Source organism: Cajanus cajan, chromosome 7 (genome assembly GCF_000230855.2).
Source record: "Cajanus cajan strain Asha chromosome 7, NIPB_CcT2T_4, whole genome shotgun sequence".
NCBI lineage: Eukaryota > Viridiplantae > Streptophyta > Magnoliopsida > Fabales > Fabaceae > Cajanus > Cajanus cajan.
In genome coordinates this window covers 10,895,019-10,916,416 of record NC_138523.1, presented here as the reverse complement: position 1 = coordinate 10,916,416, position 21,398 = coordinate 10,895,019, and the positions used below count along the sequence as shown (strand labels likewise).

At 32.6% G+C, this 21,398-nt stretch overlaps 1 protein-coding gene across 3 annotated transcripts; it reads left to right on the top strand.

The window, feature by feature from the left end:
- Positions 1-4,805: 4,805 nt before the first annotated feature.
- On the top strand, positions 4,806-20,768 carry LOC109811235 (protein fluG-like). Of its 3 annotated transcripts, none has more exons than XM_083060626.1 (10): positions 4,807-5,035; positions 5,422-5,621; positions 10,664-10,918; positions 11,767-11,835; positions 11,943-12,057; positions 17,604-17,712; positions 18,208-18,364; positions 18,440-18,535; positions 19,598-19,646; positions 20,474-20,768. In XM_083060626.1, exons 1-10 carry the CDS (start codon positions 4,942-4,944, stop codon positions 20,629-20,631), a joined length of 1,302 nt encoding a protein of 433 aa, XP_082916752.1. In that variant the 5' UTR covers positions 4,807-4,941; the 3' UTR covers positions 20,632-20,768. The 3 variants fall into 3 exon arrangements, with proteins under 3 accessions (XP_082916754.1, XP_082916752.1, XP_082916753.1); XM_083060627.1 differs by having other exon boundaries at positions 4,808-5,035; positions 5,428-5,621; XM_083060628.1 differs by lacking the exon at positions 10,664-10,918 and having other exon boundaries at positions 4,806-5,035.
- Positions 20,769-21,398: the final 630 nt, after the last annotated feature.

The following is a 21,398-nucleotide window of genomic DNA, read 5'->3' as shown; positions in this document are numbered from 1 at the left end:
ACATCTCTCCCAAAAAGAGTGCCAAATCAAGGATAAAAATATGTAATTAGAGCACTTATCATGACACCCATAAGAGGGGGTTTGATGAATGTTTGAAATCTATGGTTGCATGCCCTATTTTGTGCAAATCTTCAGTTATTTTTTTAGGCAAAAATATACTTTTTGTCCCTTATATTATTTATTAGGTTCAATTTAGTCACATTTTAATTAATTGAATCAATTTAGTACCACATCTTTAAAATGTATCTCAATGTTTGATTTTCCGTCTCCTCCGTTTAAATACTTAACGGATGACATGTGTCATGTTATCATGCCACATGGTTAGACATTGTAGACCCCTAAAATTGTCCGGGTTGGAAATAAGACTCGAAGACTCTCAAAGACCGAAGGAAAGTCAGCCGGAAGGACTCCTGGAAGACCCTGGAAGACCCTAGGATGATTATTCGTAGGTTTAGAAGTCTTAGAGTAGCTTAAAATAAAGATGTGGGAGGATTGAAGCTCAATACGGCCTCCTAGAAGTTCAGTACGGCCGTACTGAACAATTTAAACTACAATACGGCCGTACTGAAACCAATACGGCCATACTGAAGTTTTTGAACTTCAGTACGGCCGTACTGAAACCAATACGGCCGTACTGAAGTTTTTGAAACTTCAGTACGGCCGTACTGAATTCAATACGGCCGTACTGTAGTTCAAATCTTCAGTACGGGCCGTATTGATGTCAGAGGCCGTACTGCGCCTCACTCCTATATATAGGACGTCATTTGGACGTCATTACACACATTTCCACACATTTGGACACCTTTTGGACCTTCTTGTTGAGCATTCTGGGGTTTTTGAGCAGTGTTCTGCCCTAGAATTCTCTCCGAGAGCCGATCCGACGAAGTTCTTGAGTTCTGAGCATTTAGCTTGAGAATTCGAACTAGTCGAAGGGAAATCTTTCTGATTTCCATAGTAAAAATTAATCTTTAGGGAAGGAGCGAGCAAGCGTGTAGTGGGAAGGAGCGCCAAAAAGCCTCCTAACATTTGAATATATAAAAGCACGCTTCAAAGGTTTCTTCTTCAAAATCCTTCCTTTTACTGCTTTCTGATTGTCGCATTGCATGTTTAATTTATTCATGTAGATATCTTGTTCATAGTCGTTTTTAATAAATAGGGGTAATTTAGTAATTTTACACTATTATTAATAAAATAATCCATCATAGGGAACCCGAAAGGGGCGTTGTGAGGTGCTAACACCTTCCTCGCACGTAACCGACTCCCTTACCCGACTCTGGTTGTAATGGCCAAAGTTGATTTTTGAAATCAATTGCCTTATATCTTTTTCCAATGTTTTGAGTAAAACATTGGTGGCGACTCCAAGAACCCTTCTTTTGCGAAAACCACTAATCCATGGAGGGTCCCGCTTGGGATTAACATGGATTGGTGAATCATTTAATAAAATTGTTAGTTCGATGAGGTCTCAGTTTGAGAATAAGTCGTTCTAACAATCCATCATTTTTCAAAACTTTAAAAAGAGTCCAACCATCGTCGCGAATGCCAAGGTCCGTTTCGGCGGGTGGCGACAGACATCATGACACGTGGCACGATAACATGACACGTGGCATGACACGTGTCAAATCTGTTAAGTATTTAACGGGAGAAACGAAAAATTAAAAATTGAGATACATTTTAAAGATGTGGGACTAAATTAATTAAATTAATTAAAGTGAGACTAAATTGACACTAATAAATAATATAAGGGACGAAAAATGTATTTTTGCCTTTTTTTTATGTATTTTGGTTATTTAGATGAGTTTCTTTTGTTTAGATTTGAGATTAGAACTTGTAGGAAGCTTGGGATGGAATGGAGAGGTTTGAAAACTCCAAAATCATGAAAAACATAGATGGTCTCTGTCATGAAACAACTAAGCCGTTTATAAATGACTAAGAAAAATTGAAAAATGAGAAATGGGTGTTTCTGGAAGGAATTAGAAATAATTGAGCGGTTTTGCATATTAGAATTAGGTGTGGCTTTGGAAGAAAATGGCTGAGCGGTTTAAAAATGATTGAGCGGTTTAGTGCTTTTCAAATTTAATTTTTTTTCTTCATAAAAGTTGTAACCTAGATATTAGGAGGTCTAAAACTCCAATTATGACCTTTTTAGTGAGTAAAGGATGAAGTTGTCAGCATTTAGGCAAACTGTTGCAATTTTTACAATTTTTAACATGGTAGATGATAGAATTAGAGCTTGAGTTCTTCATGAAAGTTGTAAAAAATCTTCTTGTCTTTCATATGAGATAAGGATGAACATGATAGGAATAGTAGAACTTATTATGTGTCATTTTATGAGAAGGTTGTCAGTGTAAAATAAGTGATTTTAATAAGTTGTATATTGATACATTTTGTATGATGGTGAATTTGGTGAACATGAATAGAATATTTGTGTCTATTGCATGTTGCATGATGTAGGATGATGATAATAAGCATTGGAATGCTATCTTTGTGTAGTTGGAATGGTGATGAGCATTGATATGCTATGTGTGATTCATATGCTATTGTTGAATGAATTGTGGAGCATTGATATGTTATTATTGTATGAACCATTAAGCATTGGTATGCTATTCTTAGTTGAGGTGTTAAACATTGGTATGCTATACATGATTGATGTTATCAATCTTTATATACATTGACTAGATGTGATGTATATAGTAGATGCATGGTGAGGTGTAGATGCTAAGAATGCGATGTGGCATTTAAGCATGATGGCTAACTTAGGACTTGAGGAGAGGAAATTATTTTGAAAACTAAAGATCTCACATAATGTATCTTGGAGTGGTGCTCGGGTAGGTCACTATTTGGAAAACCTTTATTGAGTAGGTGTGCATCTTAGAGTAGGTTTTAAAATGTGTTAAGTCTTCTCCAAGTTCTTAGTTAATGGTTGAGTAAGGTAGGAGGTCGAGGGCTACAACCCTTAACCAAGTACCTGGAAAGGTTACGTGGTTCCTTAAGGATAATCAATGGTTGAATTTCATATGTGACTTAGTAATGCATGTCAAGGTCATGGTAAGCTTATACCTAGTTGTACTACTCCTGATAGTGGGATCAAACTTTCCTAGTGTAAGTGATGAGACTTGAGAAACCAGAGGAGGGATTGATATCTCATTTTGTTGTGATCGAGTTGACGCTTCAGACGTGAAAACGATTGGGTTGGTTTGGTAGGGTGGAAATCACTTAGAGTGTTCATGTTGTTAGGAGATCTCCGTAGGTGAATGCGTGATGACACATTGGTTGATATGCTTGTATATGATGTATGTTGAGGTGTGTTCATATGCTTTGTTGATGTTTTGTGGGACATGATTAGATGAGGTACATGTTTGCTTCGGGTGTGTTAGCTTTCATGTATGATATATGGCGTGATGTTATATATTATAGACTTGTTTTTTATATGTACATGTTTCCAAACTCTAGCTTATCCTTTCTGTTTCTATGGTGGTTTGGACTACGATGATCATACGTTGTTTGAGAGAAGATTAGAGCTAGGCTTGAGGAGCTATTGCAGACAGATGTGATCCTTTTTATAGCGATACTATTGATGTACCTTGTATAAGTGTGCTCGACCAACACAAGGACGTAGGATTATTTGGAATTACTATATGCATATATATATATATATATATATATATATATATATATATATATGTGTGTGTGTGTGTGTGTGTGTGTGTGTGTGTGGATGTGTGTGTGTATGTGTGTGGATGTGTGTGTGTGTGTATTCCTTCCCTTAATCATATTCGTTCTACTAATTTAGTTTCCACCGTTAATAGTAGTAGTAGTAATATTAGTGATTCCACAAAGTGTGACAATCACGATAGGTCATTACAAGCTACACTTAAAGAATTGAGGAAGATGATGTTAGACTTCTCATATATATATATATAAGCTACACTTGTAGATGTGTATATCAAATCTGGTGATGCTTATCAGAATAGGTGAATCATGAAGATGAACTATATTAGATTGTGTTTTAATATCAATTAGTACTAAGTAAAGTTGTCTAATAAATATATAAGTTACACTCAAATTGAAACAAACCAAGTTAAACTTCCTAACAAACTAAAATAGAAATTTGAGTTCCGTATCTCCCTTCTCTATATGAAAACTATAAAATAGCAAATATCTTATGCATAGTATGTGTAATTTTTAATTTAATTTTAAATAAGAATTAAAATTTATCTAAGAAAAATGTAAAAATAAAAGACTTTTTTTCCATAACCAGTTCCAATTAAAATCTTAGGAAATTTCTAGATGGAAAGAAAAGCAACTGTATAAAATTGTTTTTTATTCATAAAATTGTATAAATTTCTAGATATATAAAAAAACTGTAGTTAACATATAAATAATTTTTTTAAAATTAACATACATTTAAAATATTAAAGAATGTTAATTAAGAACATTTTCTTTTCCAAAAGCCGGAATAATCTGGAAACAAAATCCTTCGTTAAAAGGAAGAGGTCTCAATCCCACTTGTTGACTCTTTCTTCTCGTTAACGAAATGCTATTTTATAAAACAATTAAAAAAAAAAAAAGTTACAACTAGTCCTCCCACGTAACATTCTCCCGGGAATATAGAAATGCTAGCGTGTCTTGAGTAATGTTATATTTTTCTTATATTCTTATTACTTCCTCGATATTTTATATATAAAAAAAAACTGTCGAATAAAAATATATTAATATAATATAAACATAAAAACACTTGAAATTTTTAGGAGGACTAATAAATAATATTATTTAAAAACTTAAAATTATACATATATCATGACACATACATGATACACATATGAGAACATCTTCATATACTTCAAAGTTAATCTTCGCATAAGCACCTCTACCCCTCTCATTTCTGTCATTTTTATTTGCATTCCCTTACTAGCCTTTCTCACTTCTCTCTCTCTCTCTGCCATGGATATTTCTTTGCTGTTCACAGTTCTCTTCGCAATCTTGATCTTCCCGATGCTCTTCAATCCGAGGGCAACTGCCATTGAAGAACTTGAGTGTACGTTAGCAAATTTCATATTAATGGTTAGAATTTATTTGAAATGACCAAATTACAATCAACTTATTTAAGTTTTATAAAAAGAAAATGTGAACTTTTTAATTTAAATATTAACATTATATGGTCTAAATTTATTTCTCGCTTTAATGTTGAAATGTTTCTCTTGCAAGATATGCTCATGTACTCACCTCCATACATACATTTATTTTATTTTTTATAACCATGTTGTATATTATTAAGAATATTTATCCATTTTATTGATCTCTTTTCAATTATACATAATATTCAAATTTAAAACTTGTTTAAAGAGAAGAGTTCAATATCATACTTATATATATATATAAATATATTTTTTAATATTTTTATTTTCATATTTTTGCATATAGATTCAGTGGTAGAGGGAGAGAAAATGGATTTCAGCGAGTTGAGAAAAGCAGTGGAAGAGGTCGAAGTTGTGGATGGTCACTCCCACAACATAGTTGCCTCTGAGTCCAACTCTGTCTATGGTTTCATCCAGGCCTTTACTGTGGGAGCATTTGGTGATGCTGAAGCCTTTGCTTTTGCACAACAATCTCTATCCTTCAAGGTTATTTTCTTCCTTCTTATTGCTTTTTCCATGCATGTGCTCCTTCTACACCTTAATAACATTTGTTTTACATAGTATTTGGTCAGAGGAGAATGAAGGAAAGAGAAGAGATTTTTAAAACTTTTCTTGTTTTGGTTCAATTTTTAGGAAAAGAAGGAGCAAAAATATTCAAAAATATTTTTATTTGTTATTAAATTTAAAACTATAAAGATATAAAAGTAAATTAATTTTTAAAATCTTATTTCATCTTCCCTTTTGAACTAAACAAGAAAATAATTACCTCCTCTCTTCTCTCAACTAAACAAAATTTCTAATTTTTTTTCTTCTTGTGCCTTCCCCTTGCCTCCCTTCTTTTGAATCACGGACCATAAGGATCTATAAAAAGTTTTAAAGATGTTACACATTAAAACAATTCTGCAAATATTTGTGAGTACTACCTTTGATTCTTTCATATATTTTATTTATAAATATATTATTAGTATGAAGTATCCATTAATTTTGATTAAAACTAATTTTTGTTGAATAACCTTTAATGAGTTATCCTCTTCTAACCACGTTTTCTTTTCTATATACATAAGATTCAAATATGAAACTTTACTTAACAAGAATAAGTCTAATTTCATCAAACTAAAGACTTATTAGTAATTCTTTTATATATTAAATTCAATACCGAGAAAAGAATAAATCCTTTCAAATATAAATATATATATATATAGAGAGAGAGAGATCCGTTTACTCAAGGAGTAAGTCTAAATAGACTTATTCCATTCAATGACTCATGTTATTCTACATCAAATTTTAACGATTCAACCGTTGAATTTAAAGTTCTTAATACGTAGATCAAATCTGTAAATTTTTAAAAAATTTGATATCCAGTTGATACTTCGTTTCATTAATTCAAATCAATGTATAAAATAATTTTATTATTATCCGTCAATTTGATACTTTGTTTTATTAATTCAAATCAATATATATATATATATATATATATATATATATATATATATATAACTTAGAAGAGTGAGTAAATATTCACCTTTTTTTAATCTGTTTTAATTATATAAAACAACGATATATGTTACTAACACAACTTTCAACATACTCTCTTAAATATACTCTTTATTATTAACCGGATTTTATAAGAAATCACAAATGTAAGTAAATTTTACTTCTAATTTAATGAATGTCACTTATAATTTTATTATTTTAAAAAATAAATAATGATAAAATATGTTATATTTCTTGACGTTTTCATACATCCGGTTTTAGCTGTAAATAGTTATTTACAATCAAATTTATAAATTTAAGGTCCGTTAGGAGTGATTTTAACTTCACAAAGCTTAAAAACTAAAACCAATTTAATTTTTTTAGTTTTAGTTTATTTTGTTTTCATATAAGTTTATCCAGTTATAGTTGTAAATAGTAATTTACAATCAAATTTATAAATTTAAGATCCCGTTTGGAGTGGTTTTAAGTTTTAACTTAACAAAGTTTTAAAAATTGTGTTACCCTCTATCCCACATACATAATATAATAATTATAAAAAGAAAATATTATATTTGAATAACTTCAATTAAAGATAAAGAGTATCACGTTTGAAATTCAAATAAATTAAATCAATACTTAACTATTACAAACTTTAAGGAGAATACGTTTTAAGGAAAGTAAATTATAATTCCTAAACAGAAAACATGAAACATAATTTAAAATCCTCGATATCACAGGTATAAGAGCTCTCTCCCTTCGATCAACTAAACTCTTCCAGAAAAGAAACCTTCAACAATAACATATAAACACCCACGAGAAAAAAATAGGGAAGTGAGAACATATCTAGCTCCGGCTACCAGTGTAGAATAAGGCCGAGTAGACACACACAAACAATATATAAAACTAATAATTAAATTTCTCATCAATCCATACAATAATTTTAACTCGGTTTATATCTCATTCCATCACGATATTAATCAAAATATAGTTTAAACATTAGCAAAATGTTTTATGCATGTGACGCCAGTGAAAATACTTTTTCCTACCCGAAGATTGGGTAGTTTAGGTGTACATGTCGAGTCAAGTCATCACAATACTTTCAGTAGAAAGATATACTACATAGGTCTCATTGGGATAACTAAGCTGTACAAGATACACCTTATGCACACAATGGGCAAGACTGGGGCTTCCCTAGCCAAAGTATTCACAAGGACTAATCTCCAAGCTTTTACACAAGAGAGCATTTCTTAGCGGTGTATTCTGTATCATACCCATCACAAAACACAAATGCACATGATGCATGACATTCAAAACTCAATACATTACTACAAAAATTCATTCATAACACATCACACTTTATCACTCACAATTCATCACATATCACTTTCCGTTATCACAATTACTTATATACACAAACAATTCGCACTTACAAGTATATAAGAAGTAGGTTTAAACAAAGAATCGTGCCTAACAAGACACACCCTACGCCTAGTGCATGCGAGGCCATGAGCCTCTGGAAGGAAATCACACCTGGTGTGATCCTTCCCACAACCAACGAGATGCATCCAAAGGACCTTTGAAGCTTTCGTGCCCAACGTGACTACGCTCACGCCTTACATCAATAAGGCTGCAAGTATTTTGGAATTTCACGCCCAACGAGACCAAACCCACACTTGACGTGATCGAGGTAAACCTTAATATCCATAATTCATGATTTTTAAAGGGATTTCTACAGTCTAATTAATTCATGTTTTAGTAGTCATGCAATTTATAATTATTATAAATTAGCTCCAACCTATGGGTTTAGATACATCAACTCCGGGAATCCATAGACACTCATAGATTCATGATTACGTTATAACTAACACATCAATACACACATCTATCATACACAGAGCATTCAATTTCATACAGGTTCACAAAAATGATCAGGTTTAATCCCTTTTCAACATACATACACATCATAGGAATTAGGGGTCAATCTTGCTACCCAACAGTTATATCCTACACCCTAGAGTGAGGTTCTTACTCCCTTCTTATCTTGATCAGTTAGCTTCAAGACTTTGCTCTCCGAGTTTCTCTCCAATTGCCTCTGGTTCGCTTCCCTCTTCAGATCATAATGTACAGTTAGATTGCATGTAAGGTAGTAATGTACTTAAACAAAATCCTAACTTTCACCTGTAACCATAACTAGTTAGTAAAAAGTCTAACTAATTAGCCTCATATATTTGAATTTAAAAAGATAATTAACAAATATTATCTTATCAAATCACTCAAAATATTTTAAATTCTAATTAATTAATTAGAAAATCTATTGTTAACCTATTTGAAAAGAGTGGGATATTACAAAAACTAAAACCAATTTTCAATTTTTTTTAATTTCTGTTTGCTTTCCTTTCAAAAAGTTTACTAAAGAAAAAATGTAAGGCTCTTCTCGTGATGTTGTGATGAGAGGATATGGAATAAGAGTTGAACATAAAATAAAATATTCAAGTTTTTACAGGCTAAACATAGACCGGACAATGACCAGATTAATTGGGTTAAAAAAACTAAAATTTAATTCATACTCAAAATTTAAAGTCCAAATCACACATTTCATCAGACAAGTTTGGCTTGGACTCAAAATTAAAAGTCTAAATCTTACATTTCATTAGACGAGTACGAGCTGAGTTTGTTGCAAGCTGTATGTGACTATGCGTGTTGAACCAAAAATTCTATATTCAATTTGGGTTTCAATTGATGAAAACTAGATTTGAATAGGCTTTTTGCTAGTTAAGCGTATATCAGGCTAAGATGCTTATAATTAATTTGTGCTCAAAATTACCATTTCATCAAGTTGGTTTGAGTCATGATGGTCACAAACTTGATGTGGGATATCAGTAACAACTTATTAGATAAAATAAAAAATAAAAAATAAAAAACCAACAACAACAACTAGATTCAATTAAGACTTCTAAAATGAGGCTTAATTTCGATGAAAGCTTGGTTTGTATGTATTTCTTTTAGGCTAAACTCACATTCAACCAAGACATGATCAACTAAAAGGACTCAAATTAGTTTAGTTTGTGCTCAAAATATAGGGTACAAGTCATTCATTCTATTGAGCGAGGTTTGAGTTGGGTTGGTCGTAGGGTCGATGTGAGTTGCAAGTTAAAACAAGTTGAGGGAAATATATATATATATATATATATATATATATATATATATATATATATATATATATATATATATATATATATAAGGAGGGTTCAAACGATACCGATATAACTTTTATTAAATATTACATCGTTTAATAACTTTATATTAAATGTGAATTTTATAAATTCAACAGTTAGATTGAAAAATTTTTACTCCTAGATCATATATACAAAACTTTATATTAATCTAAGATGATTTAATACTTTTTTCTTATAAAACAAAATTGACATAATATATATATATATATATATATATATATATATATATATATTTTAAAATATACTAAAATATGAACACTTTGATTACTTTCAAGTTGTTGTTTAATTTTAATAAAATTTGATATAAACATATATAAAGTGATATGAATTTTTATTCTAACGGTTGAATTTACAAAATTCACATTTAATATAAAGTTATAAAATGATACAATACTTACTAAAAATTATACGATATTATTATAATCCTCTTTTATATATATATATATATATATATATATATATATATATATATATATATATATATATATATATATATTCAATTTGGGCTTTTAAAATAAGGTTGAAGGCGAACGAAATTCTATTTTAACTAAAATAATACTTCTTCTCATTGTCCATGCATAGGTTATTTGAATTATGCAAACAAATCAAATTCTTTGAACAGTTACCCTGCGTGAGTATAGGCCTATTTCCATGAATCAAAGAGCGGAAAATTGCATTTCTACTTTAAGCTAATTTAGCATATGTGCATTAGTTTCCTGTTCAACCTATTACATGATTTTTTTTCATGTTTGGTGGAACTTGCAATACTTTATGTATGAAATATTATTATAACACCCTATTATCATATTATAATGTTAGAGGAGTTTAAGAGATGTTGCTAAGCTATATGGAACCGAGATATCTTTGCAAAGTGTAGAAGAATACCGTAGAGTTTCTGGAATACAATCCATCAGCTCAACATGCTTCAAAGCTGCAAGAATATCTGCCATACTCATGGATGATGGCATAGATATGATGGATAAAGTGCATGACATAGAATGGCATAAGAGTTTTGTGCCTTTTGTTGGCAGAATCTTAAGAACTGAACGGGTGGCCGAGCGAATCCTTGAGCAAGTGAGATACCTAAACATATTCACTTTTAATTTACATTATATCCCATCATTATTAGGTAGTTTTTTTTTTCTTCCTTTACTGGTTAAGGAATCAATATTTGAAAAAAATTTGTTGAAAATTACAATAAAGTTACACCGGAAGAATGTTTAGATAAAATTTTTCTATAATTTTTTTTTTCTACTTTTGATTCTTTACCTAGTGACCTAACGGCACTTATTAGCATTTTTCTTTTTGTTTTAGATGTTTGATTGATCTGTTTGTTTTACTTTTACTGGTAAGCATGTCATATACTTATCTTACTCCTTCCTAGGGTTATGTTTTTCTTTACTGGCTTCCATAAATAAAAAATTCCATGTGTGTTACTTTTCCCGTAAGTGATATAATTTTGATGCTTTTTCCTTTATGATATGATTTCAAGCCATTTCCTTTAAGTGCACCCCATTTAATAATTTTCTCAGTCTTAATATTTTTTGTGTGTGGTTCAAATTGGGGGATATGTCTCTGGTCATGCTGATTGTTAAATTATTTCCTCTTTATTTAATTTTCGAATATAGTGAAAGTGTCATTATCTTTTGGATTATTAACCAACTATGAAGTCTATAAGTGAATTGACCATGATCGAGGAAATTAATTTTTTTTTTTTTTTGGAAAATTATTCTAAACAAAACCTATGAATCATGTCCAGTGTTGTTACTTGTTGGTTAACAAGAGAAGCAACAATGTTTCCATTGCATATTTTCTTATATTTGATTTCATCTTTCTCATTGGTATTGTATTCATATTCTGCCTCTTAGTCATTCACCTATTTTTCTATTTTATTTTATATTTATATTTGATGCTTCCTGAAGGGCTTGCATAATGGATCTCCTTGGACAATCGATTCATTTACTGAGGCATATATCTCAAAGTTGAAATCATATCCTTTACATGTCACTTTACACAAAATACAAAACAAGTTCTTAGCTTCATAAAAAGTATAAAATAAATCAATGTTTTAGCTAGGTTCCTTAGCATAACTGTTACAGTTGTTAATGAAATCTATGCATTGAAAAGCATAGCTGCATACTATGGTGGCCTCGAAATCAATTTAAACGTGGCTAAAACAGATGCTGAGGAGGATCTGAGACAGTTGTTAAATGGTGAGAACAATATGCAATTTGGTTTTGTTTAGGGTATTTGATACATGCAACCCAAAGGGACAAGGCCCAGATGAGGAGTTCAATACATCTAGGCCTAAAGCCCAAACGTGAAAGGAAACGACCCAATTGGCTTAAAAATTATATTTAAAAATATATATATAGTTGCTGGCAGCCCATTTGTTAGCTTGGTTCCTAATATAACCGTTTGAAATCCTTGTTTTGCTACTTCGTTTTCTTCTTTTATCCATTAGAATAATTTAGTCTATTTTATCCTTTTGCTTTTAATATCATATTTGTATTTAAGGGACCTTTGGTCTTTTATGAAAACAAGAAGAAATTATTCAGTAGCTTATAGTTTTCCTTAGTTATATCAACTAGCATTTCTATTGAATCGTATTGGATAAGAGAAATCTTATCATTAGTGCTTTCAATTTTTCTCATGCCTCTTAAATCCACTAAGGACATGGAAGAAGCTCTCCATGCCTTAAATGAAAAGCTCTCAGCTTTTCAACTTCAGCAGGATTCACGACATGAACAACTCCAAATATCCCTGGAGAATCGTTATGAGGCGCTTACATGAGCTATTCATGGTTTATTAGAAAAAGTTCATACTATTCCATCTCCAGCTCCTCGTTTTCCAGACACACCCCCAAATACAAACCTTTCCTTTAACCATAATCCACCGCCTACCTCCTGTCCTTTTCCTCCTCCACCACCCGCATACAACGTTGCACCTGATGGCTCTATATTATTATAGACTCCTACTCCACATTCAAAGTTCAATCTTTATTCACCTTTCCTTACTCATCTAGCTTTGCCATCGTTTTTCCTGCGCGTCATGCCAATATGACCCGCCCAAAAATAAAGTTGTTACCTTGAAGGTTTGAACCATTAGATGGATTTTTCATAGCCGACCAATTTTTTTCTTTTTATCAAATATTAAATATGGTGTTCTTTCTAATCTTTCTATATGAAAGGTGAAGCCTTATCATGGTTCAAATGGATGCATCAAAATCAACAACTTCACGATTGGGAATCTTTTATCCAAGCAATAGAGGCTCGCTTTGGACCATCTGCTTATCAAAATCATGAAGCGGAACTTCTCAAACTCAAACAAACTTCTACTGTTGCAGAATTTCAACAACGTTTTGAGAAATTATCCAACCGTGTTTTTGGTCTATCGCCGGTTACATTGCGTAATTGTTTTATTTCTGGTCTTACCCCAGCTATCCAACATGAATTAGCGATCTTACGACCCGTTACAGTTCACCAAGCAATGGGTCTTGCTCGTCTCGTGGAAGACAAGTTACGAGATTCTAAACCCAAATTTTCTTCTCGATTTTCCCCTCCACCAACCACCGATATCCCTTCTTCCGTGTCGCATCCTTCTTCATCATCTCACGCAACACCCACACCCTCTTTCCCCATAAAAAAATTGTCCAATGCCCAAATGCAAGATCGTCGTAGTAAGGGTCTTTGTTTCAACTGTGACGAAAATTTTTACCCAGGTCATAAATGCACCCAAACACAATTTCTCTTACTTCTCGCAGAGGAGGAATCCCATATTGTCGACCAACCATCAACTCCTTGTGAGGATATCAACACTATGCTTATTGAAAATCAACCACTTCCAATACATTTACAACTTTCACCACAAGCACTAACTAGTCAACCTTCCCCTCAGACATTGCGATTTAAAGGCTCTATTGATGGGCTTGGTGTCACTATTCTCATCGACACTGGTAGTTCCCATAACATCATGCAACCCAGGATTGCCCATTAACGCCAACTCTCAATTACTCCTACCCCAACTTTCCCAGTTATGGTGGGTAATGGTGCTCATATTTTCTGCTCCGGTTTATGCTCTAATGTGCCAATCACAATCCAAAAACATACATTCCAGGTTCCAGTTTATTTGCTCCCTATACAAGGGGCCGATATCGTATTGGGCATCGAATGGTTACGCACCTTGGGGCCCATTGTCTCTGATTTTTCAATTCTATGCATGACATTCACCCACCAACAATCATCAATTACTCTCACTGGTGAACCGCCTAACCTTCATACCACTTCTTGTCAACAACTTTGCCACCTTTTTCACATGGATGTTATTGATTCTTTACATCTTTTATCCTTCCATCCTATTTCCCAACCACCCCTAGAACCAAGTCCACAAATTTTATCTCACCCTGATCCACAAATACAAACCCTTCTCCACCAATTCAATTCCATATTTGCCAAACCCACTTGCTTACCACCCCCTCGTTTACATGACCATCATATTAATCTTTTTCCCAACTCTAATCATGTCAATGTTAAACCATACCGATACCCACATGCTCATAAAGATGCCATGACTCTCATCATCAATGAATTACTTCAAACCGGTCTAATACGTCCCAGCACAAGTCCTTTTTCCTCACCTGTTCTATTAGTTCGAAAAAAAGATGGAACGTGGCGATTTTGCGCTGACTATAGAGCTCTAAAGGCTATCACTATCAAAGATCGTTTTCCTATCCCAACCATTGATGAACTTTTAGACGAACTAGGAGGAGCCACTATCTTTTCTAAGATTGACCTATGCTCCGGCTATCATCAAATTTGTGTTCACCCCGATGACATACACAAAACAGCTTTTCGCACTTGGGATGGCCATTATGAGTTCTTAGTAATGCTTTTTGGGCTTACTAATGCGCCTTCAACATTTCAAAATGCCATGAATGACCTATTGCGACCATATTTATGGCGTTTTGTTCTAGTTTTCTTTGATGATATCTTGGTTTTTAGTTCTTTTGTTCGTGATCATTTACATCATTTACAAATTGTTTTCCAATTATTATAGGATAACAAGTTTTATGCTAAAGCGGCTAAATGCGTGTTTGCTGTTCCCACAATTCAATATTTGGGTCATGTTTTATCTACTACAGGCGTTGAACCTGATCCTGAGAAGTTATCCACCATAGCACATTGGCCCACTCCTACATCTCTCACCACACTCAGGGGTTTTTTGGGATTAACGGGTTTTTATTGTCGTTTTATACGACATTATGCATCCCTCGCAGCGCCTCTCACGGATTTATTAAAACTTACTTCTTTTGTTTGGAATTTACAAGCTGAACAAGCATTTTCAACATTGAAGGATGCCATCACTAAGACTCTTGTCTTACACCTCCCAGATTTTACAAAATATTTTGACATTATTACGGATGCTTCTTCCGTGGCAGTAGGCGCTATGCTCTACCAAGATCAACATCCCATTGCCTTCTTTAGTAAGAAACTTTGTTCTAAGATGCAACAAGAATCTATTTATGTTCGAGAGATGCACGTAGTGACTGAATCTGTAAAAAAATGGAGACAATATCTTATTGGCCGACATTTCAAGATTTTCACAGATCAAAAAAGCCTTAAATATTTTTTGACTCAAGCGTATCACACGCCCGAACAACAACGTTGGGCTACTAAACTTCAAGGCTTCAATTTTGATATTATTTACAAACCTGGTAAAGAGAGCCTTGTGGCGGATGCTTTATCACATTGTCACCAAGATAACCTTCCAAGTGCTATTCTTCATGCCTTCTCCACAACTGTTCCTTGCATTTTTGAGGATCTCCGAACTTTCTACACCAGCAATGCAGGCTCCGAACTCATCAAGGAAAAAATTGCATCATCAGATCATTATTTACTATTCAACAAGGCCTTTTGTATTATCGAGGAAAGATCTTTGTACCTGACTTCCAGTCCATGCGCTCCAACTTTCTTCATGAGTTCCATTCTACACCCCTTACTGGTCATTCCGGTGTCAAACCCACGCTCGCCCGAATTTCGGCCTCCTTCTCTTGGCCTCATCTTCGCAAGCATGTTCAAGCCTTTATTGCCGCATGTAAAACCTGTCAACAACATAAATCACCCTTGTTAGCTAAACAAGGTCTCCTACAACCACTACCAGTTCCATATCAAGCTTGGGAAGACATCAGTATGGATTTTGTTACTCACCTACCCTCCTCTGCTCATCACACAGTCATATGGGTCATTGTGGATCGTCTCACTAAATATAGTCACTTCATTGCTCTTCCTTCTTGTTTCACTATTGCCAACCTCGCCCAACGCTTTGCGGTGGAAATATTTCGCTTACATGGTGTCCCTAAAAGTATTGTATCTAACCGCGATCCCATTTTTCTCAGTAATTTTTGGCGAGAGAGTTTTAGGCTCCAAGGTACCACCTTGAAATTTTCTACCGCTTACCATCCAGAAACGGACAACCAAAACTGAGGTCGTCAACTGCTGTCTTCAATCCTACCTGCGTTGCTTTGCCGGAGACCATCCTAACCACTGGTTCAACCATCTTCACCTAGCCGAATGGTGGTACAACACATCTTGGCACTCATCCATAAAAATGAGCCCTTTTAAAGCTTTATACGGCCGCGATCCACCTTCCATACTCCATTATCATCAACAACACACTCATCTTCCTGCGATCGGGTCTACTCTCCTTCAAAAACAAAGCATCCTTACTTAGTTAAAAAAGAACCTTCATCGGTCCCGTCAAATCATGCAAACTCAAGCTAATAAGAAGCGAACCAACATCACCTTTTTACCGAATGAATGGATTTGGCTGCGTTTACATCCTTACCGACAACACTCAATTACTTGCCGCCGTTCGCAAAAGTTAGCCCCCAAGTTCTATGGACCATTTCAAATTGTCCGTCGTATTGGTGAAGTTGCGTATGAGCTTGCTCTTCCATCTTCGGCGCGCATCCATAATGTCTTTCATGTTTCCTTGCTGCGACGCTTCATCGGTGATCCTCCACAAGCAACACCGTCTCTTCCGTCTCATTTATTTTCTGGTCCTAAGGAAGATACTTCTGAACCATCCCTCTCAGTTCCCAACACTTCACTTCCTTCTTCACTTAATACTTCCACCACATCTACCTTCATAAATGACGTGCCAGCTGGATCCTCCCTTTTAAATTCCGCCGTTGATAATTCCTTGATCTGTGCCTCACCTTCTCCAATTAAATCACCACGGTTCTCTACAAGCACAATTCCAACCAATTAATTAAATGCCACGTCCACTCACCTCGAAACTACTCCAGATACTTCCAACGGCTTTGAGGACAAAGCCAATTCTGATGGGGCGAGTATTGATACATGCAACCCAAAGGAACAAGGCCCAGATGAGGAGTTCAATACATCTAGGCCCAAACGTGAAAGGAAACGACCCAATTGGCTTAAAAATTATATTTAAAAAATATATATATAGTTGCTAGCAGCCCATTTGTTAGCTTGGTTCCTAATATAGCCGTTTGAAATCCTTGTTTTGCTGCTTCGTTTTCTTCTTTTATCCGTTAGAATAATTTAGTCTATTTTATCCTTTTGCTTTTAATATCATATTTGTATTTAAGGGACCTTTGGTCTTTTATGAAAGCAAGAAGAAATTATTCAGTAGCTTATAGTTTTCCTTAGTTATATCAACTAGCATTTCTATTGAATCGTATTGAATAAGAGAAATCTTATCAGTATTCTTATTCATCCCTCTGTATTTTCAGCTGGGAAGCCCTTCTTTCTACTAAATTCCAAAAATCTTGTAAGCTACATCTTCTTGCAAAGTCTGGAAATTGCTCTATCATATGACTTGCCAATGCAGATACACACAGGGTAATAGATGGATTTTAATTGTTTGATACTTTTACCATATTGATATCCAAACATTTTTTGTTAAAATTTACAATAAAAGCTTTGGCTTAAATTTGTATGTGTTTGGTTTCATGATCGAAAGTATTACAACTGATTTTGTGTCCTGTCAAACATTTTCCTTCAAATCTCAGTTTAACTAAAATTAATTAAAAAGTGCCTTTTGCATTATTTTGAAAAATTATACCAAGTTTTACATTAAACTTACTCTCAAGATTAAAAATTCAAATATATATCCAAACATAAATAACTTTCATTCAAAATCAAATTTTCAAACACTCACCTGAATTCACATAGTTCGTGCCTTTTGTACTTCTTGGAATTTATTATCAAACATCTCCTTATAAAAGTCAAAGCTGTATTTTTTTACATATATCAAGACACACATCACCATGATATTCTACTTGATTATACCTCTTACTTTTATCTAACACTCTAAACTTTTCTTTCTGTAACTAGCTTTGGGGATAGATTTTTGGATTTGAGGAAGTCTAATCCTCTTCATTTGCGTGCAATTCTTGAGGACAAGAGATATGCAAAGTGTCGATTTGTTCTTTTACATGCATCCTATCCATTCTCAAAGGAAGCATCGTATCTAGCTTCTGTTTACTCTCAGGCAAGCATTTTATGTCTCATGTAGTGACTTGTATTAATAGATCAAATTTTTTATTAATACAATCTTCTCCTTCAGGTTTACCTTGATTTTGGCTTGGCAATTCCAAAGCTTAGTGTTCATGGGATGATTTCTTCGGTTAAAGATCTAATAAATCTGGCTCCATTAACTAAGGTGACAATTTAAGCAATCCAAATAATTATTCACCGAGAATATATGGAATTTTTCAGGTAAACATGCCACAGATTAAGAACTTAAATAAAAAAATAGGTAAAATTACATTTTTTGTCCATCTATTTTTATCAATCTGTAATTTTAATTTTTCTATTTTAAAATAAAGATATTTAGTCTCCCTAATTTTATAAATACAGAATTTTGATTCTCTGATCAAATTAACATCTACTAATTTTTAAATTTTAATATTTACTCATACTTTAATGATGTAATATTTGATAATATGACATTTGAAATGAAAAAAAAACTAAAAAAATGTAATAAGATTTTTATTAATAAATAAATATCAATCACTTGTAAAAATAAATATAAAGAAGAAAAAAATTATTTTTTTATTTTTATCTTTATATGTCACACTGATAATACATCATGAAAAAAAAATTAAAATTTAATAATCAACAAATATCAAATTAATAGTATAACAAATATCAAATTAATGATATGATCAAAATTTTATATTTATAAAAATTAAAAAAAAAATCAAATATCTTTATTTTAAAATAAAGAAATCAAAATTATGTATCAACAAAATAGAGTCACAAATAAAAATATAATTTAACCTTAAAAAAATTAAGTATGTGACATATCTAATTAATATTAGAAGTTCACAAAATCGATCCGCCCTACTCCATCTTTTTTCACCTACCTCTTCGATCAAAATATAGGTATAATGATTGCTGAGATTAAAATTTAAATATAAATAGAATTTGAGCTCTTTGTTCTCCATCCTAGTTGATACTGGCAACTCTCAAAATATACGTCTAACTTTGAAAATAAATGTGAACTTTTTTACTATTTTCTTAAAATTCCCTTGCTTTTAATTTCAATATACTTAGGTACAAATGTGTTTGAAATGAGGCAATTTGTGAAATATATTGAAATAAAAAATGTAGTTGTTTAAAAGTTTGATATCCTTTATGGTTAAAAGTGAACTTTATGATTAATCAAATGATATATGTAAATAGGGTGATAAGTCTCACAATAGTAAATTTTGCATTGCAGGTGATGTTCAGCGCGGATGCTTATACATTTCCTGAAACCTTCTACTTAGGTAGGTTAATCTCTATTGCGACACCCATATTAATTAGAAGAATATGCTTAAGTACTTCGTTGTGATTGTTCCAATTTTTCATGTTTTTCTTCTCTTTTACATACATTACCACCGTGAAGTGTACCTTATCCTTTCTGTCATGAAATATATGTACTTCATGTCTATATTGAAGTTATAATGCCTTGCTTAGATCAGCTAAGTAACCACGTCTTGGAAAGTCAAATAATCATTATGTCTGGCTATTTGTGGTAAGGTGAAACTAATAATTATTATAGCAAACTTTATAGTTTGTTGGATGCAAGAATTACACCTAGAGATCTGTTTTGTAGCAGAAGCACGTACTACAACTCAATTTGTAAAGAGGATAAGATAGTGTCTTTTTTTTTTTATTGGTAGTACATATTCTTAAACAGTTAAATGAAGAAATATGCGAGAGAAAGCGTCCAAATTAACAAAATAAAATAAAATTCACTCATAGTGTTCTCTGGCCTCTATCAATTAATTATATTAAATTGTTTCATTATATTTAAGGTCATTTCCTAACATTTACCTTTCATACACTAAAGTTGTAAACTCCATGGAACATGCAAGTGTCAAGTCGTAAGCACATATGTTTATGCTTGCAACTTATGTGACTTTGAATATTTTTATTTAAGTTCACAAATCCAAACAGTTAGAATCATGTCTTTAGTCTATGGTGTTATTGCTGCAAGTTCTTATATTTTTACCTTGAATATTTCACTCTTTGTTCGAAAATTTCCTCCTCTCTGTACTCGTTTAAGGTGCAATAACTACAAGTTGAAATCACATAAGTTTTTCTTTCATAGGTGCAAAGAATTCTCGTGAAGTTATTTTCTCAGTTCTACGTGATGCATGCATTGACGGTGATCTCTCAATTCCTGAGGCCGTGGAAGCTGCAAAAGACATATTTGCACGAAATGCAATCCGCTTCTATAACATTAGTTCGGCCAAAAGTGCCCCTTAATCAAGGAAGCACAAACACTTCAATAAAGTAATCATTTTTGTTGCGTAATTGAATGTGTATTCATGCTGAATACTTTGAAGTTTGAATATTATTACTTCTAGCGGCATTATAATATAATAATTAAACAATTTGTGTTATTATTATTATTGAAAAAAATTCAAGTCTCACATTGACTATAAACTAGAAATTAAGTAATATAAAATAGTATAAGTGGAGAACAATCATTATCTTACAAGCCAGATTCAGGTTATCTACCATTTATCTGCATACTAAGTCTAATAGTGTTAAACGTGATGGAATATATTAGAAAATACACAAGTTATTCACATTGCCTAAAAATTAGGCAATTAAATAGTATATAAGGTAAAAATTATTCTCCACTTATATACTCTTTAATTGTTTTATCTCTAGTCGATATGAGACTTTTCACTATTACCTATAAAATGAAGATTAAAAGAAGTTTAATGAATAGAAATTTCATCATCTTACGGAAAAAAAAAAAACTTTAAGAACTTTAAACCTTATTTGGATGATATTTGTACACACTTGAAAACTTATTTATTATCTTTATCGAGCGTTATATATGCCCTTGATTTGTAAAGTCACTTTAATGAGTATTTCCTTTATATTTGTAAGTAATCTTAGGTAGAAATTACAAGTGTAGAGCTTTAAGATGTCATGAAAAATGTTTGTAATAAGATCACGTTGTTGTAGTTTGAAGAGATAGTAAACACTTGGTTGTAAGAAGGTTGAAATTATAGTGAAAA

What these genes read in the sequence shown, in the direction of transcription:
- LOC109811235 (XM_083060626.1), top strand. Translation starts at nt 4,942, where the DNA reads ATGGATATTTCTTTGCTGTTCACAGTTCTCTTCGCAATCTTGATCTTC. An exon ending in TGCCATTGAAGAACTTGAGT is followed by an intron (nt 5,036 to 5,421) that starts GTACGTTAGCAA and finishes TTTTGCATATAG; the next exon opens with ATTCAGTGGTAGAGGGAGAG. An exon ending in TAGCTTCTGTTTACTCTCAG is followed by an intron (nt 18,365 to 18,439) that starts GCAAGCATTTTA and finishes CTTCTCCTTCAG; the next exon opens with GTTTACCTTGATTTTGGCTT.